Raw genomic sequence first — 26,944 nt, 5'->3', positions numbered from 1 at the left:
GAAGTGGCCCTTTTCTTATTGAGGACCATAACCTGTAACTTGGAGGTGCCAATACTCATTCCTGCCACTTCACTCAGCTACAAACTTCTCCAGTATGAGCTGGAGGTCACCTGCTCAGAAGAGATTATAAGGCCACCAAGGTGAAAGCTTTCTGCCGCTTGGCTACCCCTAGAAATTCTGTTCATAAAACATTATAAAGAGAGCCGGAGGACAGAGCAGCCTTGGCGGGGTCCCATCAAAAATAAGTCCAACTCATTGCTGGCAATACAAAACAAACACTTGTAACAGTTATACACAGACAGACAGACTAGCTTGTAACAATTGACTGGACACACCCCCCCCCCCCCATAAACACAAGGCTTTCCACATGTTTGCGTGTGAGTTTGGAATGCAGTTTGTTAGCTATACTCTTGTGATCTTCCAGTCATCTGATTCGTGGCTCGGCGGTGTGGAGGAACCTCTGACCGGCTTCACTTGGCGGGGTGGTTGTGAACGGGAGACCACGGGCATCCAGGCGTGGAGCGATGTGTTTGTAGTGGAGAAACCAGATCACAGCAAGGTCTGTGTCACAGCATCTTCTAGGCTGTTCCTTTTAAAATGTGGTGTGGGTATGTGTGTATATGTGTATAGCGTGAAAAAATGTTTCACCCCGTACTGATTTATTTATTTTTTGTTAACTTAAATTTGTCAGATCATCAAACAAATTTAAATATTTGACAAAGTTGACACATGTAAAAACAGAAATGGGTTTTTTAAGTGAAGGCGTTTATTATTCAGGTGAAAATACAGACCTATATAGCCCTGTCTGTAAAAGTAATTCCTCCTATGCCATCTTTGTAAAGCTGAGTTTAATTTCTCTAGCCACACCCAGGCCTGATTACTGCCACACTTGTGACAAATGGTGAAAAATGGAACATTGGTAAACCTTCCCAGGAGTGGCTGGACAAGAACTGAACAAAATTGCTCTAAGAGCTCAGTGACGACTCACAAAAGACTCCAGCACAACATCCAAAGTAGGTCTGACTTGCCTCAGTTACTGTCAGTGATACCGACTATGGAATGGAGCAATTGTCAACCACCTAATCTACCTACCACACAACTTGGATCTACCTGAATGACATTCTGATGTCTGTAGTGTAGCATAGGCGGATGGTAACAAAGAGAGGGAAGGTATTCCAAACTGATGGGATTGCATTACCAGAAGGCAGCATTGCAGACATCGAGGGCAGCTACAGGCACCTGGGAATCTCATAGGCAAATGGGAAATGGGAACCACGAAGAGGCCGCTAGGAAAGCTGCAACCACCAAGTACCAGCAGAGTGTAAAGCAAGTTCTGAGGAGTAAGCTTCATATGAAGATCAAGATCCCGGCAATCTACACTTACGCCCTGCCAGTGATTAGTAGCATCAGAAACCGAAGACGGAAGAGGAGTAAGGAGAAGAAGTAAGGATGATGGAACGGCAGGCCACTACTTGGCCACTGTCAGAAGAAGTGTCTGACATCCTGTCAGTGGGTGGACAAAACTGGACTGAAAGACAGCACAGAGACGCTAATCATGGCAGCACAGTAACAAGCCATAAGTACACGATCCATAGAGGCTAGGGTCTAACACACTAGGCAAGACCCCAGGTGCAGAATGTGTGAAGATGCCCCTGAGACAATCCAGCACATAACAGCAGGGTTCAAGATGCTAGCAGACAGGGCATGCATGTAATGCTACAACCCAGCAGGCATATTATACAGGAACACCTGGGCTGAGAATGACCTGGAAGTCTCAAGGTCAAAATGAGACATGCCCACTAGGGTCGTCGAGACCTAAGATCATGTGGGACTGCCAGATACAGACAGCCAAACTGGTGATGGCTAACCAACCGTACATAATAGTCGTGGACAAGCAGAGGAAGACAGCTGTAGTGATTGATGTAGGTAGGGCTGCTCGATTATGGCAAAAATGATAATCACGATTATTTTCACTGAAATTGAGATCACGATTATTTGACGATATTTATTTCGTCCGCCAGAGCTTATATTATTTTTTTACATGCTGTAGTGCCATTTGTGGGAGCATTTCAAGTTGCTATACATCAATACAACTGTTATAGCCCATATTTTAAAAATGTGTATGCATTAAGTCCATAGTAACTACATTAATTGCAAAAAAGTGCAATAAACTACAAAAAAATTGAAAATCGTTTTTGTTTTTACATATATTTCTACTTGGAGAAATTTAAGAGGTTTATCCCTCAAAACTTTAAATACAAAAAAGTTGCAAAAAATAGTTTACAACAACAGGAAATTTATTTTGAGTGTCTTCATAGTTTTATTTTTGGAGATACAGCAATTTTTATATACTGCAGGAAAAACAAAAAAACAATCCTATGATGCAAATTTGCAAAGAATGTGCATGTGCATCAAAATAAACTATTTCCAGCAGTGCAATTCGAGTTCTAAGGCCTACAAGTAAAAAACTACATTTTCCGCAAAAACGACGTCACTTGCGATAGTTCGCGTTGACGTCTTTTTCAATGTGGGAAGTTCATGATCGGATCGGCAAAGCGTGTTTCTGGAATATTATGTTTTTGTTCCTGCAAGCTCTTTTTATGCAATTTTTGCAAAGCTATATGTGGAAGGAAACCGTGACCGAGGACAAGCTGATGGCATAAGAAGTACGTACAACTCCTCTGGTTTCATATGGAAAAAAATTTATTGTGCTAGCTTAGCGTTCAGGTTCTACAGGGATTTAAAAATAGTTACACAAAACGAGCATGCTGCTCTGACCGGCTTTAAAGGGTTAAGAATAACAATGTATTGAATAATGACTTTAAAAAATAATATAAAATAGTGTGCAAATACTGATAACAGCGCAAATGTTTGCAATATAAGAAATAAATGAAAAATGTGAACTTTGCAGTGTTGCTCTGTGGTGCAGCTACGACACCATAGCAAAGTTTACACACTGTGTCTACTTGATCCACGTCTGACTCCGCGAAGCCATAATGTTTCCACACCACTTAAGTTTTTTTTCTTTACCTTTCTTTTCAACCAACGGCAGTCACTCTCCTCTCCAAATAACTTCTGCTTAGCTTTCCGAGCTTCCCTCGGGTCCTCTTAATTGTTGTGACGCGTGTTCGAAATGCAGAGCAGTGCGCTTGATTTGCCACATGGAGCAGCGCGAGAGTAAAGCATGAGGGAGGGGCTAATAATCGGCTCAGTCATTTTTAATGATCGTTGAAAGCCCAGATCGTAATCGTGATTAAAATTCGATTAATTGAGCAGCCCTAGATGTAGGTATACCAAGTGATATCAGGGGGCTGAGAGAAGAACTCAAGAAGATGTCGAAGATGAAGGCAACAGTGGTCCTAGTGGTAATCGGAGTACTCTCGTTACCCCCCCCCCCCCCCCCCCCCCAGCTGGGCAAGTGACTCCAACAGATCACAGGAACAACATCCTTAAGCGCACAGGCCTCTGGTAGAGAACCCAAGCTTGAAGGATAAATAACGAGGGAAATTTAAAAAATATATATATTTATTTGTATGTATGTGGTGTGATGTTTTTATTTTTACATCATTTTTCCACAGGTTGCAGTTCTACTAATAGACACGCAGGGAGCGTTTGACAGCCAGTCTACCGTTAAAGACTGTGCCACACTATTTGCCTTGAGCACCATGACCAGCTCTGTGCAGGTCAGTCATCTTTTTTATTTCTAGTATATTCTAGTTGTCACATAAGAAACTCTTTAATTCATTGTGATAGTATAACAATAGAATATACATTTTTATCTAGAAATTATGGCATCAACATTATGTGTGTTTCAGGTGTACAACCTTTCCCAGAATGTTCAGGAAGATGACCTTCAGCATCTCCAGGTCAGTATCAGCCTGCAAGACAGCTTTACTATTTCTAGACTGAATCCTATAGCATAAACCCAATTCTCCAAAAAGTTGATTCTGTTCATCTGGACATAGCGTTTTGTGAGAGAAACGTTTCGTCACTCATCCAAGTGACTTCTTCAGTCTCAACTGACTGCAGGTTTCCCCAACCTTATAAACAGTACATTTGCATAATGACTGAAACCAGCCCACTGAAGGAACAATGGGCTGAGAGGTCAGTCAGCTGAGACTGAAGAAGTCACTTGGATGAGTGACGAAACGTTTCTCCCACAAAACGCTACGTCCAGATGAACAGAATAAACTTTTTGGAGATTTACTTTCCTAGATGATTGAGAATGCATCAAGACCCCATGAACCCAATTATTTAGGTTATTTCTTATGTTACGTTATTTCAGCAACAATTAAATGCATCAAATTAGGGTTGTAATGATTTGAGTAATTCAAATAATTTGATTATAAAAAAATACTTGACAGAGCTGTGTGTTAAATGATGTGTCATTTAACACACAGCTCTGTTGTGTGCTAATGTGTTAAACGATGTAAATGCGAGCGTGGGTTGTACTAGACCATATTTATTTAGGCTTTCATTAAAAACGTTTTACGTTGAAAGTGAAATAATATCAAATGTTGTTGTCATTTTAATTGCGTTAATATTTAAACATATATAAGCTTTTTCACAAGCCAATAAAAAAGTATGGTTCAGTAAACCTGAGGGTCGTTAGATTGGACACTGAACTGTTATTAATATAATTTAACATCTACACATCAGCAGCACAAAAACCTTGCATCAACCCACATAGCAAAATTTGTATGGCCCGGATCTGGCCCACACAATGTGCTTACACATGGCCCACATACCGCAAAGAATGACGGCCCTTTGGTGGCCCAGACCTGGTTTGCCAGAGGTGAACCACACATGGGCCAGCACAAGGCCAGTTAGAGACACACTGGAGGTCCTGTGCTGGCCCATGTGTTACCTCTGGCAAACCTGATCTGGGGCACCATTCTTTGTGGTATGTGGGCTGTGTGTAAGTTGTGTGCAGCCACGGGCCAGTTGCAGACACACTACTAGCCCAGTGCTGGCCCAGAACAGTTTCAGCTCTTGCCCCAGATGTCAGTAGGTGATCTGCTCTACCTCATGAGCTACAGCCACCCAGTGGGAAACATGAGTAAAGGGCAGGGGGGGCAGGGATAGCTCAGTAGGTAGAGTGGTGGCACCATGATCGGAAGGTCGGGGGTTCGATTCCACTGAACAGCTACCCTGAGGTACCCCTGAGCAAGGTACCGTCCCTACACACTGCTCCCCGGGCGCCCAATGGCTGCCCACTGCTTCACTGAGTGAATGGGTTAAATACAGAGAGGAATTTCCCCACGGGGATCAATAAAGTACACTTTCTTCTTTAAACCTCATTAGGTTTTGGATAAAGTGTATACTCACAAACCTGTCAAATCTGCATTTGAAACGTTTGCTACCATATAGTGCTGGGCCATATCATATTGTTCACGGTAATACCGGTATAACGTTGGGCAATGATAAGAAAATGAAATATCGCGATAGAATATGGGTAAAACGCGCATGCGCAGTGCCTTTGTTTTCATATGCACATGGCGGAAAAAGCATGGTGGCGACGGAGTATGAGAAGGGCGAAAGTGGATCGTTGAATGAAACAGATGAACCAGAATTGGTTTGTAAAAATGCTGCAACTTCAGTGGTGTGTAACTGGTTTAGCTTTCATCCGTCACATACACAACAAAGCACTATTTTTGGTAGAGCATGCTAGCGGGCCGTCGTTATTACCGTTTTGGTTTTTTTTGGAAAATATGGCACACTTAAAATCAATCCTTTGATTTTTCTGAAAATCGACAGTGCCCCTTATAATCCCGTGTGCCTTATGTATGAATTCTGGTTGTGTTTACTGACCTCGAAATGATTTTATGCACACGGTGCTCGAAAATCTGTCAAATGTTTTAGTACGACTTTGCTAAGCTACGAACCCGCACCGCTTGATGGATTGTCGGAGCATTACGGCTATCATAGGCAGGCGCCTCGCGGAGTGATACGTTCTGCGCTGTGTGTATAACGTCTTTTTATGTTTTGTGGATATTATACATGGTTATGCTGAGGATATGTCGGCCAATTTCCACTTGAAATGCCTTTTGGTTAAATTGTCAGCAAGGAATTTGCATTTGCTCTGTAAAATTTTTATATAACTTTAATGCATATAAAAAACAGCTGCTTGTTTAAGTGAAAATACATTGATGTTTGTTTGTTTTTTTGCACTAATAAAGTTGTGGAGTTGTAAAGTGTTTTGTCTAGTGTCAATTATATTGTCAGTTATATCGTTATTGCAAATTTTCAAATGTATATCATGATAATATTTTTGGTCATATCGCCCTGCTCTATTACCATAGCAGTATAGTATTGCAACATGGCATTTGGGTCTTCTTACTAAAATGGGAAAATAGGAACATAAATAGTGCCACCATTGCCAGACCTGGCCCACATCTAGTTGACATACACCCACCCATGACACCAGTCAGTCAGAAGTGCCAGCTTGATGCCGGATCTGGACCAGATCTGGGCCAGACCTGTCTGTTATGTGGGAAAGCACAGGGTAGACTTCAGAATGCTCAGTTTTCTTCATAGCAGCCACCACATTCCTTTAAAGTCTTTTAAAGGCTTGAAGACACAAACTCACTCATTCCCTGCACACTTAAACTTGCAGACACACATGCACAAAAACTCATAATATGCACACACACCCTTTCAGAGCTCTTTTTTTTCAAAGCTGCCTTTCAGAACTCTGATTAAAAGATGGAATAATCAAGAGATTACTCGATTACTAAGATAATCAATAGCTGCAGCCCTACATCATATCCACGCATGAAATGGACAAGCAGTTTATGAAAGCTGCAGTCTCTCCAAACAAGATAAGGTCAAATTTTTCTGTGACAAGAATCAAAGAAAAAAACAAATACCAAATGAAAAAATAATTGTTTAGCACTCTTTTTAAAAATCACTACAACAGCATAGGAAATGGCTCAGAAAGGTTAGTTTTTTATGTGCTTCTTTTCTCTGACCCTCTGCCTCCCACTGAAGTATCCCTCTGAAGTTTAAGAGAAAATGACAATTTTTCCATCGTATAGATCTCTTGTACAGAATGTATCCAATCTTCCATCGTTGGTGGTTCAAGCTTAAGCCATTCCCTTGTAAGAGGCTTTTTACTTGCGGCCAGTAGGATATACAAGAGTCTATTATCATTGGAATTCAATTTATCCACTGGTACATTACACAAAAATATGGTCTCAAAGGTTAAAGGAAAAACAAATGAAAACACATTTTGTAGATGTTCATGGATTAGAGACCAATACTGGCGAATAACTGTGCAATCCCAAAAAGATTTGGAAATGGTTAGCTCCATCTCCCCCACATCTCTAACATGTGTCACCAGTTCCCCAATATCTTTGTTAAGCAGGGGTGATGAAAAATCTCATAATTCTTTTCCAGCAAAATTCACGCCAAACATTAGACCCAGTGGTAGCCCACTATATCTTGCATGTGTGGTCCCAACACTCCTCTGTAATTGACAAATTACCTTCTTTTTCCCACATTGCTTTAATATACACAGTGCTGTCGTTTTTACACCGCAGGATGCTGTTATATAATTTGGAAATGATTTTGCTTTGCGCTCCAGATTTGGTTAATACTAAAAATGTTTCTACAAATTGTAATTCGTTTAGGTTCACTTTTAATTTTTGATTAAAATAATTTCTGACCTGTAGATATCTAAAGAAGTTGTCTGAACCTAAATCATGTTTACGTCTTAAAAAGCTAAAAAAAAAAAAAAAAGCTCAAAGCTTTGGAATGCCCCCTTGTGGACAAATGAATAATAATTAGTTATACCTTTTGAAACCCAGTTCTTGAATCTATTATCGTAATGATTTGGGGTAAAATCTGAATCATATGCACACCATCTTAAAACCTTGGAGCCCTTTTCCAAACCGCGAATTCTTATTACTTCTTTCCAAGCAGATATCATTATTTGTAGTATAGGTTCGTCTGCCACGTTTATGTCCGATATTAAAGCTGTAACTGGTATTCCTTTGACTATTGTTCCTTCAACATCTTTTCATCCGGCGTGTAATCTGGACAACAGAGACATATCCATGGTCTTAACTGAGCTGCACAATAATATTCTCGTAGACAAGGAAGCCCACGACCTCCCTTTTCTTTCTTTAGTTTGAGTGTTTTATATTTAACTTTAGCTTTTTTCCCGTTCCAGATTTTGACAATCCAGTATTTTGACAATATTCTATCCCATGCCACAAACTGTTTTTGTGGTATGGCAATCGGTAAAGACTGAAACAAATACAGCAGTCGGGGAAGAATATTTAATCTGATTGATTCGATCCTGGAGTGTAGGTCCAGAAACGGAATGGTATTCCATCTTTGTATATCTGATTTTATAGATTCATTTATCTGGGCATAGTTGGCACTGAACATTTTGGTGAAGTCACGGTGTATTACCAACCCTAGATACCTAATGCTATCTGCATCCCATTTCCATTTATAGCAATTCTTAATTTTGACTGGTGGTTCATAGTTTACAGTTAATACCTGCATTTTATTTACATTAACCTTATATCCCGAAAAAGAGCCATACTCTGATAGCATGTCCATGATTTGGGGGAGTGCCTGTAAGGGAAAGGATATTGTTAAAAGTAAGTCGTCAGCAAGTAGTGCTAATTTCTGTTCCCCTCCTGCCGTTCTTACTCCAGTTATATCCTGTCTCTGCCTGATCCATTGACTTAATGGTTCTATAAACAAAGCAAAAAGCAGTTGTGAAATGGTTCTTTATTCTATGTATAGTCCTCTCTGCTTGTTGCTTCCTAAGTTTAAGAAACAGGAGTCTTAATGATTTCCTCCCTACCTCGCATTGCTGTTGTTTAATAAAAAGACCTTTTTTCTGTATGTCCATTGTGTTTAGATTATCTTTCTTTTTTTTATTATATCAGATTTAATATCATCATTCAGCGTCACAGAGTGTAGATGTTGTAGCTCTAACAATTTGTCTTCTAATTGACAACGGTTTTCCCACCTTGATTTTATAATGTAAGAGGATATACTAATTATTTTTCCTCTAATCACTGCCTTCAATGCATCCCATAATATTCCCGGAGATACCGCCTCTTTTTCATTATACTCTAAGTAAGTTTCTATTTCTTTTTTCAAACTCTCTTTAATATTTGGATAATTTAAAATGTTTGAATTCAACCTCCATAAGGTTAATCTATTTTTGCTATTCAGGCAGATATCAAGATAAACCGGCTTATGATCTGAGATGGTACAAGCGGCTATTTCACAGCTTTTAATTCTAAATACATAGTTCTTAAACACGAGAATATAATCTAGCCTAGAATATACGTTGTGCGGAATTGAGAAATGGGTGTACTTTCTATCATTTGGATGAAAATCTCTCCACACATCTAGTAGTCCAAAATCGTCCATAAAATGCACCATTCTTCTTCCAGTATTCCTCTGATCACCTTTTCCGTTTGAAGAATCTAGTTTGACATTTAATGTGACATTAAAGCAAATGAAAATTCCCTGACTCCTTGTTGTTGCCAATTTCAAAATCTGCCTATATAAGGACTAGTCACTGCCTGGGGGAATATACACATTTAAGAGAGTAATCATGGTACCCTCAGTCTTACCTGTTACCAATATATATCTACCTTATATGTTCATAATTCAAAGCTGAGGATAACAGAATCGCCACCCCCCTTCGCCTCCCATAACTATGAGAAGAATAGAAGGCATGTTTGAAACCTTGTTTGTTAAGTTTTGCCTGGTCTTTGTCAGCTAGATGTGTTTCCTGCATCAGAACAATTTGGGCTTTGTCCCTTTTAAACTTAGATAGGGCTTTCCACCTTTTCACTGGACTATGTAAGCCATTAATATTAATTGACAAAATTTTTATTAACCTGCTACTCGTCTAAATTGTAATTTTCTGTGATTATTATCTGCACACCCTTGTAAAAACTAAACATAAAACATATGAAAAAAAGTTTCATCAGAAAGGAACAGAAATCAAAATAAAATCTTAACTTCCGAGGTAGAGGTCCCTGAAATGGACCCTGCTTCACCTCGAGAGGCAACTTCCTCATCAGTCTATGAAGGAGGCTCTCGATGGCTTAGGCCTCACCATAAAGAGCATTCATGAGAGAACCTATTTATTTATGTATTGTACACCATATAGTAAACTTAATTGTAAAGGGAAACAAAGTAAGTAGACCTCAATTTTCCGAGGAAGAAGGTACCGTCCTCCTGAAGGCTCAGAGTTTTTCTTTGTAACCGGGATCGCGTTTCTTGTTTGCCGCTGCGCTCACTGGTTCTCTGCTGACCTTACTCCATGTTAGCTGCTTCAGTTCTTCCAGAACTATTTCAGGTGTTATAACGACGTTTACAGCATAACCTCTACTGGCCATATCTTCGGTGGCTTCAGCTGCAGTGTTGTAAATTTTTGTTTTATCAGTACAGGGAGTGCAGAATTATTAGGCAAGTTGTATTTTTGAGGAATAATTTTATTATTGAACAACAACCATGTTCTCAATGAACCCAAAAAACTCATTAATATCAAAGCTGAATGTTTTTGGAAGTAGTTTTTAGTTTGTTTTTAGTTTTAGCTATTTTAGGGGGATATCTGTGTGTGCAGGTGACTATTACTGTGCATAATTATTAGGCAACTTAACAAAAAACAAATATATACCCATTTCAATTATTTATTTTTACCAGTGAAACCAATATAACATCTCCACATTCACAAATATACATTTCTGACATTCAAAAACAAAACAAAAACAAATCAGCGACCAATATAGCCACCTTTCTTTGCAAGGACACTCAAAAGCCTGCCATCCATGGATTCTGTCAGTGTTTTGATCTGTTCACCATCAACATTGCGTGCAGCAGCAACCACAGCCTCCCAGACACTGTTCAGAGAGGTGTACTGTTTTCCCTCCTTGTAAATCTCACATTTGATGATGGACCACAGGTTCTCAATGGGGTTCAGATCAGGTGAACAAGGTGGCCATGTCATTAGTTTTTCTTCTTTTATACCCTTTCTTGCCAGCCACGCTGTAGAGTACTTGGACGCGTGTGATGGAGCATTGTCCTGCATGAAAATCATGTTTTTCTTGAAGGATGCAGACTTCTTCCTGTACCACTGCTTGATGAAGGTGTCTTCCAGAAACTGGCAGTAGGACTGGGAGTTGAGCTTGACTCCATCCTCAACCCGAAAAAGCCCCACAAGCTCATCTTTGATGATACCAGCCCAAACCAGTACTCCACCTCCACCTTGCTGGCGTCTGAGTCGGACTGGAGCTCTCTGCCCTTTACCAATCCAGCCACGGGCCCATCCATCTGGCCCATCAAGACTCACTCTCATTTCATCAGTCCATAAAACCTTAGAAAAACCAGTCTTGAGATATTTCTTGGCCCAGTCTTGACGTTTCAGCTTGTGTGTCTTGTTCAGTGGTGGTCGTCTTTCAGCCTTTCTTACCTTGGCCATGTCTCTGAGTATTGCACACCTTGTGCTTTTGGGCACTCCAGTGATGTTGCAGCTCTGAAATATGGCCAAACTGGTGGCAAGTGGCATCTTGGCAGCTGCACGCTTGACTTTTCTCAGTTCATGGGCAGTTATTTTGCGCCTTGGTTTTTCCACACGCTTCTTGCGACCCTGTTGACTATTTTGAATGAAACACTTGATTGTTCGATGATCACACTTCAGAAGCTTTGCAATTTTGAGACTGCTGCATCCCTCTGCAAGATATCTCACTATTTTTGACTTTTCTGAGCCTGTCAAGTCCTTCTTTTGACCCATTTTGCCAAAGGAAAGGACGTTGCCTAATAATTATGCACACCTGATATAGGGTGTTGATGTCATTAGACCACACCCCTTCTCATTACAGAGATGCACATCACCTAATATGCTTAATTGGTAGTAGGCTTTCGAGCCTATACAGCTTGGAGTAAGACAACATGCATGAAGAGGATGATGTGGACAAAATACTCATTTGCCTAATAATTCTGCACTCCCTGTATATTTCACCTTAAGCAGGGCTGGGAAGAGAGTCTGGAAGGGGATCTGCTGCTCTTTCAGAATCTTGCGCATCTCTGCATTAGGGCTGCCACAAACGATTATTTTGATAGTTGACTAGTCACCGATTATTTTTGCGATTAGTCGACTAATCAGATCATGTATTCATTGGACGTAAAACGTACAGCTTATTGCACCAGCATGCTCTTATATAACTATCATTAGCTTACAGCTTTAAGTGTGTAAGGTATGTGCTAACTAAAAATAAAGACAAGATGATAGTTTATTAAATTTTGATGAAATCTGCAGATTGTTTCAGTGGAGTTTAATAAACTCAGCCGTCTGCTCCTTGCTATCTAAAATATAACAGGACACCGGAGTATATTCTGGAGCATCTCACACTTCTGATAATCAGTTGTCTGCTTGACATTTATTCAGCTGTGTAAAAACTATAACTTTAATCTCAGCCAAACCGATTTACTCAGGAACAAATAAAATACTAAAAAAAGCCAAACAACATTTTTAAGTTATCTAAGTGGCTTATATATCATGTTTAACCTGAGTAGCGAAAGATGGCGGTGGGTTTGAAAACGATTTGCCGGGAGTCCGGTGTTCTCACGGGCTCTAGTGAGCCTTGAACCCCGGCTAGCTATCGAGCTGGTGGGTATCAGATGTCTCCGAAAACGTCGGAGCACTTTTGAAAATATGTGGTGTCCTGATAAACTGAGCAGATATTTGAAGTTTACACAGCTACATTCTCGCCTGAAAATATGTTAAACGTTTATTTTGTGACCCAGAAAGAATAATAAGAGTAATATTAAACTAACTAGCTGCCGCCATTGTTGGAAACTGAGCAGGGCCACGCTATGAATTCTGGGACACAGTTTCTTCTTCAGATTGTTATTCTTGATGTTAAAACAGACCCTGACAAATAGCATTAAGCATTGCTTATCGAACAATCAGATATGCAAACAATTGTTCTTGTACTTCTTGATATTTTATAGCTGCTTCTGTTTTCTAGGCTTTTTTTGCTTGTTTTGTCTCCTCAGCTCTTCACTGAATATGGACGACTGGCCATGGAGGAAGTCTATGAGAAACCCTTTCAGGTCTGCCATACTATGGTCATTGTCCTTAAAATATATAAGGGAGGTTTCTTTTAATTTTAAAACAAGCTTTGTCTTGTTGTATCAGTACTTGTAAAGTCATGAAAGGAAAACATTTTGTCTTCATGTCTGTTCCTGGTCAAAGCTTCTAACAATCTTTTTCTTCATACCAGCACATACTGCTTGAGTTTTAACTGTTGCACACTTTTATCCATTTCTAGATGTTCTTCACCTGAAAGTCACACATTGATGTCCATGCTGAATAATAATTTAAATGTTGTTTTTTAAGAGACTGATGTTCCTAATCAGAGATTGGAGTTACCCATATGAACATCCATACGGCCTGGAGGGAGGGCGGGGCTTCTTGGATAAACGATTGCAGGTGAGTTGAATAATTAAACCCTAACAGCCTGACTTAATAGATCAACAAAGTCACGTGGCAGTGGATGTAAAGCAGGTGGAAACTGCCTACCTACTATATATAGAGGCAATCTTCTGTCGAACATCTCCACGGTTTTTTACATTTCACATTGTTTTAATTTGTTTTAAGTGCAGTAAATCAGATATTAACTGAAGTGCCTGGCTTGTGTTCAGGTGAAACAGAACCAACACGAGGAGCTCCAGAATGTCCGCAGACACATCCACTCCTGCTTCTCCAAAATCAGCTGTTTCTTGTTGCCTCACCCTGGCCTCAAGGTGGCCACCAATCCTCATTTCGATGGGCGGCTCACAGGTATAACAGAACTTGTAATAGCAAAGGTCAGTTCATCTTCTTTTCGTGTGTATGTTCTCTTCCTCACCCCTTGGAGGGTGGTATTTCTCTGTTCCTCAAGCTGGGCCCTCTCCCGATTATGGATGCTCCTGGATTGTTGCTCTGGCACTAACTAATCCTTGCCCTCCCTTTTTTTATTGCTCATCGACCCTCAGGATGCTTAGCTTTGGGTGGAGACCTGAACATTGTGAGGAGTTTTTGTGTTTTGACATCAATAGCGTGGCCACCTTATTATTCCAGCTGTGCTGTAGCCTCTGAATGTTCTGCGCTATAGATTGATATTTACATCAAAAGCTGTGCGAGAAATAGCATAATCACAAGTAAATCTGTCCATCTGTGCAGGTATTGATGATCACTTGTGCAAGTATATTTTCGTGCACAGAACTTGTGCACAAAGACGGCATCTCACACAAGTGGCTAGTTTATGAGGGCTGCTCCATTATGCTCTTGATGGTAACTCTTTGTTCTTGAAACCAAATCAAGCTCGCTCAAATCACCTGAGTTTTGACTGTATGGAAGCCCAAAAGAAAAGTGATTGTTCACTTTGGACAGTTAAGGTTATTGTGTTAAATTACACTGTGGAAGCAACACAAGAACTGTTTTAAACCACTGTCTATGTACCATTTACGATTTTGAAAATGACTTTTGCCAAATTAACTATCAGCAGTTATTGTTTGTAGTGTAGCAGTGGAAGTAGTGAAAAGTGTCATAGGTGTCAGTATTTTAATGCTTTAATCCTGAAAATCTCTCAGAGCAGAGGTACTTGCAAGGGCACAAACATGCAGGATGTCTTGGAAAGTAGAAACTCTTCCTTTTTTATCCATGGCTGCTGAGTTCTATGTGTGCAGTTTGTTGAATTTATGCGAGTGGAGGAATATGTAATGTAATGTTATGTTACATGTTATAATATGTAACTATGCATGCATATAGTAGTAGTGAACAAACAGAGAAAAAATGCCGTGTGATAGATGTAGCAAAAGCAACTTCAGGAAGAATGAACAGAAGAAGCTCGAGAAAGGAAACACGCTGAGAGAAGACCTATAGAAGACACTGAAGGTGAAGGTAATCGAAACACTCAGAGCAGTGACCCCCAAATTTGGGGAGCGGCTCTAGCACATTCCAGGAATTATATCAGGTTTCTGTGTCCAGAAGAGCGCAGTCCTAGGATAGTTAGGATAGTGCATAGGATCCTCGGGCTCCTAGGCCCGACCTGAGCTTAAAGGACAGACAGTTTGTTTCTGTTTTTGTATGTAATAATATAATATATTGGCCCGGTGGCGCCAGTGTCCGGCAGCCTCGCCTCTGTCAGCGCGCCCCAGGGCAGCTGTGGCTGCAATGTAGCTTGCCATCACCAGTGTGTGGAATGTGTGTGTGACTGGGTGGATGACTGAATGTAGTGTAAAGCGCTATACAAATACAGGCCATTTACCATTTATTATATATTGGTAGGAACACTAGAGGGGTGAAACATCACCTTCTAGTAGATAGAGCAGTCGCACAAAACTTCAAGACCAGACTGACCTCATCCTGGATCGATTTTTTTTTGTTTTTTGCAACTCAACCAGATGCTTTTGGTAGCCATCAACAGTATTTTGGGATAATTCTTCTTGAATTTTGTGGTGAAGATTGTACTGAACTAATCAAAGCAAATAAAGAGTGAAATGACCCTGGGTAAGAGGGTGTAGGTATGGTAATCAGGGGCAGATATGAATATAATGATGAGCTTTGACTGTTCTGCTTTTTAGAATAATTATTCAAAGTGTTTTGTATACGTTTTTGTAGCCAGCTGTAAGATCAATATTTAAAATGTCGATGATCAGCTCTTCAATCTGTTTGGCAGGGAGTGCATGTTTATATGCCATCTTTGTGTCAGTGCAACCAAATATTACAACCCAAAAATAGTTTATAACTTTTCACCATGTTTTTCTGTAATGTTAATTTTTTTTAGATGTGTTAGCTATTATGTGTCATTTGTTGTACCCTTTGTTTGTTTGTTTATTCTAATGTGAATTTCAATTTACAGACTGTGACGATCTAATTAATATAACACCTAAAAACCTATATTTGGTCAAGTCTTACTTAAAATGCGAAAATATGGATATAAAGGAACAACTTGGCTTGCTCAGGAAATTATTTATTTGCAGGAGGGATCTAATTGACCCCTCAGGGATAAACATGGAATGCACACAACTCTGTGCTTCTCCACCAGGAGAAGCTATTATACACTTTTTTTGGGGTGGGGGGTAAATATGTTTTTGGTGTGTCACTCAGATATTGATGGGGACTTCCAGAAGGAGCTGCTGAACCTCGTTCCAGCGCTGCTTGCTCCAGAAAATCTAGTGGAAAAAGAGATTGGAGGAGTCAAAATTACCTGCAGAGATCTGCTGCACTATTTCAAAGTGAGTTTACTCGTCAGTAAGTCATCTATGTAAGACTTGGTTGAAAGCCACAGAAAAAGCTATCCGTTTTGGTTGATTGTATTGTCAAATTTCTAAAAATGTTCCCTACCCTACTGCTGTATTTGCAGGCCTACATGAAGATCTATCAGGGAGAGGAACTCCCTCATCCCAAATCAATGCTCCAGGTTGGTTCAGCTCCTTCAGTTTCACTGTTAGATGGCTCCATCTCCTGGACAGTTTACATTATGATCTGTAATCAGAAGAGTAAGTGTCTCTGAGGTTAAGAAGTGAATGGCGTCTGTTTATTATGAAGATTTTACATCTTCAATCAAGTATCAAGTTGATACATTTGCTTTAAAGGAAAACAACAACACCACATGCCTCAGATCAGGCTGCACTCAATCTCAGTTTAATTAAAAACTTTCTGTATTGATTAATGTGTGATAAAGATTGTTTCTGCACAATGTTTTGTCCTCTGGTTTTTAGGCAACAGCTGAAGCAAATAACCTTGCAGCTGTAGCAGGATCCAAAGACATATACAACAAAAGCATGGAGCAGGTAAACATATGGCATTTTGAGGGACATGGATTTAAGCTGATCTGGAGAGTTTGAGATCCAGACACCTCAGAACTTGGATGTCAGACTAAAGTGATGTAACTCCTGACTCTCAATTCTGATTGATTTGTGAAGAGTACACATATAACCACAAAATATGTGGTTAACATGAGTTTGTGCCAGAAGTTTGATCATTGTCTAAACACTGTTACTTCCTGTTCATTTAATCAGAGATCCAGGTTTTGTTTGATGAATTCAGTAAATTTTTTTGTTGTATTTCCTGTCCTGGTCTCAGATCTGTGGTGGAGACAAACCATACATTTCCCCAGCAGAGTTAGAGCGCCGTCATGTGGAGCTACGGCAGGCTTCCGTGCGGTGCTTCCGCTCTGTCAAGAAGATGGGCGGAGAAGATTTCTGCCGGCGCTACCAGGAGAAGCTGGAGGCAGAACTCGATGAGGCCTATGCCAACTTCAGCAAGCAGAATGATGGAAAGAACATCTTCTACGCTGCACGGACGCCCGCCACACTCTTTGCTGTCATGTTTGTCATGTACATAGTGTCAGTTGTCACCGGCTTTGTGGGCATTAGCTCTGTGGCCACGCTGTGCAACCTGGTGATGGGATTGGCTCTGACAGCACTCTGCATCTGGGCCTATGTTAAATACTCTGGAGAGTTTCGTGAGGTCGGAGGATTCATTGACCAGGTGGCTGAAACCCTCTGGGAACAGGTGAGAGGACAATCTTTGCATTACAAGTGGTGCAAATTTCTTCTAATCTTTATGTCAGTGAATGATTGATTAACTGATTGAGTATATCAGCAGTGTTGGGCAAGTTACTTTGAAAAAGTAATTAATTATAGTTACTAGTTACTTCTTTAAAAAAGTAACTGAGTTAGTAACTGAGTTACAAGATTCTAAAAGTAATTAATTACTTGAAAAGTAACTATTGCGTTACTTTAAAAAATGTTTAACCCTCTGGGGTCCAGGGTATAATTGGCCATTTTTAACTACTTTTGATTTTACCTCCACATTTTACCTTTAAAAACTATTTACTTTGCCTTGTTTGGTATCATTCTTTTCAGCACAACCTCACGTGTCTGAATTTACAGTTATGTTTTCATTTTGACATTCTGTATTAACCCAGTTGATCTAAAATCAGACAAAAAAGTAGAGAAGGTTATATTTTTTACTGTAACAACCTCAAACATGTTTATTGAATCATATTTCATAACTTTAAATGCAAATATAAATGGTCAATTTCAAAATCCTATGCAAGTTTTGCAAACAACAAAGTTATTTGTGTCCATTTACCTTTTACCCTTTTTCAAATAACCATTTCAAACTATTTACATAACAATCAGCTGTTCTGCATTCAATAAGATGCCACACAAATTATTTGTGCCACTCCAAAAATGTCTGTCCACTATAAAGGAGAACATCACAGCCTGATACCTGCAGGTCTGACAGCAGGAGGTATATCACTCCTCCTGTTTTCTACCTGGAGACCGCAGTCGCCTCATTGTTCTGACACACAACGCAAAAATATTCAAAACGCTACACGCTAACTGCACAAGACAACACATTAACTACACACTCCAAACACGCTAAACGTCACAAATCTCTCACATCTCAAAACTCGCTCTCTCTCTTTTTCTGCTGTCTTTCTCTCTCTCTCGCCGTCACTCCTAAAACGTCCCCCTCTTCCTAAACAGCCAAATGTCATGTTGCCATATTATTTTTGATTGGTCGTCATGGTGCATTTTTCCACCAACACCAAAGGGCTGTTTCTTGTTTTTTTTGTTTTTTGGTCATAAGCAGAGAGTGCTCGCTGCGCTGTCCTTAGACAGTAAACGTTACAAAACTGTTGAGGAAAAAACGCCACGTATATATTGTTTATCATGACTCTGGTTTTACGTGGTCTATCAGTACAATTTAAAAACTGGCACCTTGTTGCTTTGTCATCTTGAAGTGGTCGTGTGATTGGCTTACCACGACTACTTTATTCTTCCTCAGTCAAACAGCAGCACTCATGCGATTGTTTTGCCCCCTTAGCTCCAGGTGTTGTGCCAAAAAGTCATCGTCTGCCAGAAAGTGATTGCCGCCTGCGAGAGCGCACGCAGCTGCTTGAAGCTGTAGCGCCCAGATTACTTACAGCTACTTTCGTACAACTGATATAAGATGTGGTAAGCTGAAGACAGCTTCAACCGTCTGCTTGTTGAAAAATAGTAACGCAACCGCACCGTATTTTCTTCTTAGTAACAGTAACGGCGTTGTAACAATAGGAATTATTAGTTAGATAACTTGTTACTGGAAAAAAGTGACGCCCTTAGTAACGCCGTTACTTGTAACCCCGTTATTCCCATCACTGTATATCAGTATTTTTTATGTAGGTTCTCATTTAGGTCATGGTATATCAATGTTTTCTCCCCACCTTTTATGCTTCACTCAAAAGTTTTCAAAAGTGAGAGGTGATTGCCATCATCAACTGTCTAAATTTTATTATTTAAAATTCAAGTACCTCTATTTGTCAGGAGTTTAACCTCCTAAGACCCGAACTCTTTCATGGCATGCATTTTTAATTTTTCTTTGCTATTTGGGCTGATTGGGACCTGATGAATGTAAAAACAAAGAATTACCAGATTTTTTTTAACCTAATTTTTGTTTCTAAGAAAAATGAGATCTACATATGACGATATTTGTTTTGAATTTTGATAGAACAGTGGCAGTATACTGTCCTCGTAAGTGAATATCAGGCCCTTGTAGAGAAAAATTAAGTATTTTGGTCTAGACATCCCAAAATGTGATGTCCACATATGTGGATGCCAGGTCCTTGGAGGTTAATTTACTGAATATTTTATTTTTCAATATTTAAGCATAGAACACAAGAACAGTACACAATAAGGTGCAAGGTATACGTAGAACTTCAATGAAGGTTCTGACAGCTTTGACTCCCAGATGAGGTATATTTTGTGTGTGTACGTGTGCTATTAAATAAGTGACTGTTTCTGTAAGGCTTTAAAGGACCTTGAAGAAAAAATGTATGCAAAAGTGAGGTTTTTCTTTGTACTTCGATGTAATGTTTCCTGCTGCAGAAAAGATGTTCTGAGGATGTAGATTTATTTATAGTTATTTAATTATTAACTTTAATTATTAATATTAATAATAGTTCAGTAGCAGCCCCAATAAAGAATAAAATTAATTCTTCTGTAGCTTTGCTGTAGATTTGTCGCAGTCAAAAACAAATGGCTGTGAATGGGAGCAGCAACAGCTTGCTTTTTTTAAACAAGTTGAAGCATTAGTCGCAAGTGTGACTGACACTGGTACATGGTAAACTGGTACATTTACATCGTAAATGGACTGGTTCATATATGGTGCTTTTCTACTGTTCCTAAGCACTCAAAGCATTTTATACAACTTGCCTCATTCACCCATTCGCGGCTATTTATACAGGCGCTTTTTTCTTTTTTCCAAGTGCTTTCTGTCAAAGAAACATTGACATGGTGCTCCAACCCACCTTCCCCAAATTAGCTTCACTACCATAGTTCTGACATTTTTGGTTTTTCTGTTCTTGCTTTTTTGATTAATCTTTCATATTTGCCCCTTAATGCTTCCAGAGGACTCCACGAAAGGTGAGCCCTTGCTTCACGTATATCTTTCCTTTTTTTTTAATAGTTGCAGGACTAGGGAGATATGTTAGATTTTATTTATTTATTTATTTTTAATCACAATCAAAACCACTAAGACTTATCAATGAACTTTTTATTTAGATAATTATTTGAATTTCAGGAGCTTGGCCACATCTCATACACTCCCCTTCCTGTTCTCTGTCTATAATTGACCCCCTGCACTACGAATTGGTTGTGTTCTCATTTTTGTCAAAACACCCATTGACACCTATTGTGTGTTTTTGATGTGAAGGAGGTAGGGAGGCATAACATTTAGGACATAACAGTTTACTAGCATTGAGCATCAATTAAAATGTTAACAATTAGATTAAACAACTAGTAAGTCTGGTACTGACCAGTGACAATAATAACTAATGTCTTGATGCATGCTCAATCATCCAGAAAAGGAAATCTCTAAAGGTTCATTCTGTTATTCTGGACATGTCATTTTCAGCATGAGAAATGTTTTGTCACTCATCCAAGTGACTTCTTCAGTCTCACCTACCTGCAGGTTTCCCCAACATTTGTATAATCACTGAAATTAGCACCAGTGACAAACAATGGGCTGTCAAGACCAGTTTTAATGATCGTTAATATGCAAATTGTCATAACTATTGATCAATAACCATTGATCAATGGCCATCAGCACCATGGCAAAGATGGTGATCTTTCTCCACCTTACAATTCCGTGATTGCAGCCATTCCTTAACTCTCTGTAAATTGTACTCATGGCCAGATACACAGAATCAACTTCTTGGAATCAACTTCTAGTGAATAATAGTTGTTTAGCCTTGTCCATCATTCCTCGAACCTGTCTATTACCGTCATTTCATGTCCTGCTGAAAAATAGTTGCAGTTCCATCTTTAGCTGCTCCTCCATTACCATTTTACTGCACAGCTGCCAAAGGAATGCTGGGTTGTTCTGTAGTCCTCCTTCATAGAATGCAGGTATCTAAAACTCTTAGGATGACCGCAGGCTAACAGATATCTGCTGAGGGAGTTCACATCTGCACTCGGGGGAGTGTAAAGACAGAGCACTACCACGTGACTGATGTATGTGTCTTGGAGAAAATCCTCACAGTTACACCTACCTCCTGTTTAAAAGGCCGTCGGCTTCAACACACTGCATCAGGAAATAGGTCTCCAAAAGTGGAGCGTGCCCTGAGAGACTGTTTGAATCCACTGACTGGGATATGCTGCTGGATCCACATGATGAGGACAGTGAAGGGATTGCAGGCTGTCAGTGTGGACGCGGTCTCACCTGTCAAGACAGTACGCTGTTATCCTAACAACACCTCCTGAATAACACAGGAGGTCAAGGCTATCCTCAACGGGAAGAAGGTGGCCTACAGAATAAAGGATAGGACACAAGACGAGGGGTGGTACAATAGAGGAGACATTGGAGGAGCCAAGTAACTCTTGGTAACCTTCTTCAATCGGTATGACCAACAACCAACTGTCCCACCTCACTACAGTGCCCTCCCCCAACTCCTTTCTCCACATGACATTGCTGCACACTCCACACCCTGCTCATCGCAGTCTCTCTCCCTCACTGGCACCCTCACCTGACACAGAGGACATACCTCTCCTCCTCCCCTCCCCACAGTCCTCTCCCTGCATAACTGCAGACCAAGTGAGGAGAGAACTGGCTTTGACCCAGGAAGTCCCCCTGCCTTTGGGCCTGCTGTGTCCATGGCTGCTGCACAGTCAGGATACTTTTCCTGGACTTCTCTAGTGCTTTCAATATCATCCAGCCAATTATGTTCCAGGAAAAACTTGAACGGATTGAAGTGGACCCCTGCCTGGTGACCTGGATAAGCAGCTACCTCACTGAGACACCACAGTATGTCAAGCTGAAGGACTGAGCAGCACTGGTGCACCGTAGGGCACAGTGCTGGCCCCTCTTCCCTTCACCCTATGCACTTTAGACTTAACAACTCAGAGATGTGTCATGCATGTCTCTGCACTCCTTAAACATCTGCAGGAAACTCCTGTGGATGTTCTACCAGTTAGTGGTTGCCAGCTTGATCTTTTACGTGGTGGCGTGCTGGAGGGGTGGTACATCCAAAAAGGATTCCTCCAGGCTGGCGAAGGTAGGCTGGCTCTGTGGTTGGCATGAAGCTAGACTGACTCTCTGGTAACAGTGGCAGAGAAAAGTACTCTGGAAATTTCCTCTGCTAACTGTCATCAAACCACAGAGAAACCGGATCAGCGACGGGCTGCTCCTCCCCAGCAGCAGAACCAGCAGGGCTAAAAATTCTTTGTTCCCTGAGCCATCAAACTGTACAATTCAGGGAGAGGGGGAGGAGTAGCAGCAGGAGGGAAGGGCACGGGACGATGTTGATCCAGTGAAATAAACTAAACTTATTACCTCCAATGCTAGAAATCACAGCATGCTTCACTAGAGCTCAGTGTTCCAGTTCTCTCATCATCTGGAATTTCTTCCGATCTCCTCTCCTGACATTCCGTGGCATTTATGCCAGTATATCCGTCACGCTGACCACCAATTATATATTTGCAACAGTCTTTAACCTTTGTAACGTACAGTCATCACTTCTTGGTGATGCCTTCCTTGGGGATTTGCCCAAAACTCGAGCCATAATATGCATCATATAATTCCTTTTTTAATAATGTATAAAAATCCTTGTAGATAGATGCTGACTATAGCTCCATTTGGTGGCACACCTGTCAAACTACTACACACCCAACATAAAGCTTTACCTATATTACTCCAAGATAACTTGGAAAACAGCTGTTATGGAGCAAGAGGCTAACACCATTCTTTGTACCAGGTTCTAAAAATGCTCTTTAATGCTGTGCAGCATTTTAACAGTCCATAACACTTTTAAAATATTCACCTTTAGACCCAGCCTCAAGTGATCCTGCTATATTGAGACAGCAGCTACCTCCTTTCCAAACAAGTCCAGTTAGCCTAATAAAATTTAACAAAAGTAAACGGTTTTGATTGCGCATACAGTACAGGAGTAATAATTAGTAGCTTTGATTTCATTACGTTATGTGTTGAGTGAAACTGAAATGGGCTTATTCATCAAATACTGATTTTTGAGGGGTGAGGGTTCAAAAGAAGAAAAAATTAAAACAACCCAGGACATCATTTTCACACCATAGAAACAATATAACAGTATAAAGCAGCTATTGTGGCATACCAGGTTGCCTAGCAACATGATTATTTGCACACACTTTGACATCAAGGCTGCTGTAAAATGAGCCAGAGCTGGCTGTATGTGATTGGTAAATAAATATTAAACTGTAATGGGATAAAAGATGAATAATTACTGCAGCGTTGAGGATGGGATTTTGAGCTCGAGCAGAGTTGGTCAAAGTGGAGATTGTGTTACCCAATGCATAGAGAACTTCAAGTCTGATGTGACCTCTTCCTTCTCCTTTTCCTCCAGATCTTCTCCAAAGTCTTTGAGGTGGCCCGAAGTCGAGTCCTGTTTGGAAGCTTTATCCCAACACCACGGCCCCGGCTCACCTCCAACAACAACATCAAGAAGAAAAATTAGCAGCACACCATGTTTTCCCTGTCATGTTGGGTTTTTTTTCCTCTCCCCCTCTCTCTTCCCTTTTCCTGTCACATCCACCTTCTGCCCTGTTTTAAAATGATTTGAAATGTATAAATAGATTGGTTTTTTGGATATAGATGATGGTTCCTCGCCATGCTGGCTGTGGGTTTAAGGGCACGCTGTAGTTCTGAACAAAGTGGTATGATGTATTTTATTCTCAACGAGGGTTATGATTCTTAGTGTGGGTGGCCATTCTTACACCATTATACCAGGTGTGGTTACCTGTCAAATAATGACTGCACATTATTAATCCCCGTTTATCTGAATGTATGTATGAAGAGCATGTCACCAGACCCTCCTCACTTCTCTCTTTGCGGTACTTCCTCTTGTCTTCATCAGGTTTCTGTGTCGCTGGGCGGCAATACAAATAGTTGTCACAACCAAAGTTTACAGTGTTACTCGTAGAAACTCTCTTAGTGTTTCTTGTGACTCTGCTGAACATATATCAGCCATAAAAACTTTCAATCCACATTATGTAGGGTGTATACAATAAAATAACCCTGTGACATGAACAAACATGATTTCAGGTCAGGGCTCCAACCAGTTCTCTTCATTATTAAGTGATTTTTAAAGTCTTACTTCAATTGAACCTTTTCTGAAAAAGATGGAAATGACAGTTATGCAGCAATTTGTTTGTTTTTTTGTTTTTGTTATTTTCTGAGGTTAAGAAAGGATTTTAATTTTATTATCAAGCTAGTTCAGATAGTAATCTATAGTTACCTTAATTAGTTTGTCTGGATCTGGGAAAGAGCTGAAAGTAAAGGAAGCAAAGTTTTGATAAAACCAGCTCAGCACTTAAGTATTCACCTTAGTAGAATGATCTGCAGGTGTATTGTACTGATTGACAAAAGACAGTGTCTGTCAGTTCTTCTTTTTTTTTATTTTATTTTTTTTACTGTTTTAAGTGGATTATGACTTGACGTGTTTACCTCCAGATACTCTTTATTTTTAATACTCGGCTTTGTCAGAGTCCTGCTTGCTTTCCAACAGCAAGATATGAGATATCAGACTCATGTATGTTTGCAGTGCAGACTAGCATAGAGTGACCAAAATATTTGTTCAACAGATCTGAGACATTTCCAGCTCTCTACTTGACCTACCAAGAAAGATGTCTTACTAAATGTTCAGCTATTAAGTTTATCTATGTCTGGATCTCCAGCTTCTATACATTTTCTGCTACTTGGTCCTCTTAACCTGACTGCCAGTATTTGAGTAAAACTTTCATTTTTATTCTCCAGTGTAGCTCAGGTTAGCAATGTAGAGTATTTTTATTATTTAGCTTTGGGGGGGTTTATTATTAAACTTAAGCTCTCTTCCCTTCATCATTCCTCGTTGTCCTCTTTATCTTGGCAGATCTGATGGACTGAGTCAGCTCCTCTTGTTTCTAAACCACCCAAGACCACATAGTAAAACACCAAAAAATTGAATTGTTTGCCATTCGATCTGTTGCATCGCATATATGTAACACAACACTTTGTGGGTCCAGATTGGTGGGTCCAGTGTTTCTATTTTCAAAGCCAAAATCTGTAAATTGAATGGCAGGTTCATTCCAAGTGTTGGCATTGATCTCAGGGTCAGAGGTCATAAAACTTTGCTTTACTGATCAGTTTTCTTTTGTAACCATTCCATCCACAACGTCACCACTGTGTGCTCTTTGTTTTTTTACAGTGTACTTCTTTTTACTGCCACACACACACACAGGCTATGTGTATGAAATATAAACCTTTATAAACATAAATTTTCTAGACTTTTTTAGCTGGCAGAACGTTTGGGTGGTAAACCTCATTTCAAATCACTAGATGTAAAGGAATGCTACGTATATATATGTATATATATGTGTGTGTGTGTATATGTATATATATGTGTGTGTGTGTGTGTGTGTGTGTAAATTTATCTTACATGAGCACTGCAATTTCACCCCTTGCTGGCAAAGAATGTTTATAATCTGTTGTTTTTCCCCATTATGTTGTATTTAAAGTTATTTAAGTTAACTTATTTTTCAATACACTATTAAATCAGACTTCTTCAACACACATACCGGTGGTGTTCTGTCTTTACATTTTTTTTCCTTTAATGAAGAGGTAACACTGAAAATGCTAATGGTATTCTAGGTTGGCACAACCAATGCCAACATGGAAAAGCTGGACTGATATCTGAATGCTGTTGTAACTCAAACTAAATGCACAATAAAATACCATTTTCATCAAATTACCTAAACCATAGACTACTTTTGTCTAAAGTAGAGAAGAAAATATAAAAACCATAGAGTACTTCCATGTCCAGATTCTGCATTATTTGTAACATAATCACTTAACATATTTGTTAGATGATAAAACGTCTGCTGTCGTTTATTAGCTTAATGTCCATGCTGACTTTAGCAACCAGAAGATTATATGTATGTTTCTATACTTACATTTTGTTTTATGAAGGAAATTTCATTTGAGTTTAAGAGAATGTGAATTGTTTTTTCAGTATTAACATTACAAAGTCATATGTTTAGCAAATGTCTCAGACATTTCCCCTTGTGTAAATTTTACACAGATTTTTTTTTTTTGCACATACGCACGACCGCTCAAAAGTTTGGGATGTACTGGAAATTTCTTTCGTTTGTGTATTAATCACATCATTTTAGTAATAGTAGTAACACTTTCTGTACTCAGTATAGAAAGCTCACTCTTGACATCAGTTGTACTCCTGTGGAATGTGATCACAAGTGGGGCCCAAGTTTTATTGCACCTTCGCAAGCAGACTCATTTTCCTATTGAGGGCTCTGGACATCTTATTGCAGAGGAGATGACGGTTGGTCGGAACTGTTCCTAGACTGAAGAGATAAGGATCTGCTAATAATTGATCTGCTGTGGAATGTTCTTTGTTTG

General features: G+C 39.8%; 1 protein-coding gene across 3 annotated transcripts in view; it reads left to right on the top strand.

Moving 5' to 3' along the window:
* Nucleotides 1-26,255, top strand: part of LOC146667438 (atlastin-2) — a 40,024-nt gene extending 13,769 nt beyond the window's left edge. For 2 of the 3 annotated variants that reach the window (XM_085409130.1, XM_085409127.1), the window contains 12 exons: nt 425-559; nt 3,579-3,683; nt 3,816-3,866; nt 13,039-13,095; nt 13,382-13,474; nt 13,687-13,825; nt 16,136-16,263; nt 16,392-16,448; nt 16,750-16,821; nt 17,114-17,545; nt 20,431-20,445; nt 23,898-26,255. In XM_085409130.1, the coding sequence (XP_085265256.1) occupies nt 425-559; nt 3,579-3,683; nt 3,816-3,866; nt 13,039-13,095; nt 13,382-13,474; nt 13,687-13,825; nt 16,136-16,263; nt 16,392-16,448; nt 16,750-16,821; nt 17,114-17,545; nt 20,431-20,445; nt 23,898-24,008 (1,395 nt within the window). In that variant the 3' untranslated portion in view covers nt 24,009-26,255. The remainder of the gene's footprint in view (nt 1-424; nt 560-3,578; nt 3,684-3,815; nt 3,867-13,038; nt 13,096-13,381; nt 13,475-13,686; nt 13,826-16,135; nt 16,264-16,391; nt 16,449-16,749; nt 16,822-17,113; nt 17,546-20,430; nt 20,446-23,897) is intronic. The other variant, XM_085409129.1, reaches the window with a different exon arrangement.
* Nucleotides 26,256-26,944: the final 689 nt, after the last annotated feature.

Source organism: Rhamphochromis longiceps, linkage group LG6 (genome assembly GCF_057381845.1).
Source record: "Rhamphochromis longiceps isolate RC_006_pf linkage group LG6, R_longiceps_female_GT1.1, whole genome shotgun sequence".
NCBI classification, from domain to species: domain Eukaryota; kingdom Metazoa; phylum Chordata; class Actinopteri; order Cichliformes; family Cichlidae; genus Rhamphochromis; species Rhamphochromis longiceps.
This window is presented reverse-complemented; position numbering and strand designations above follow the sequence as displayed.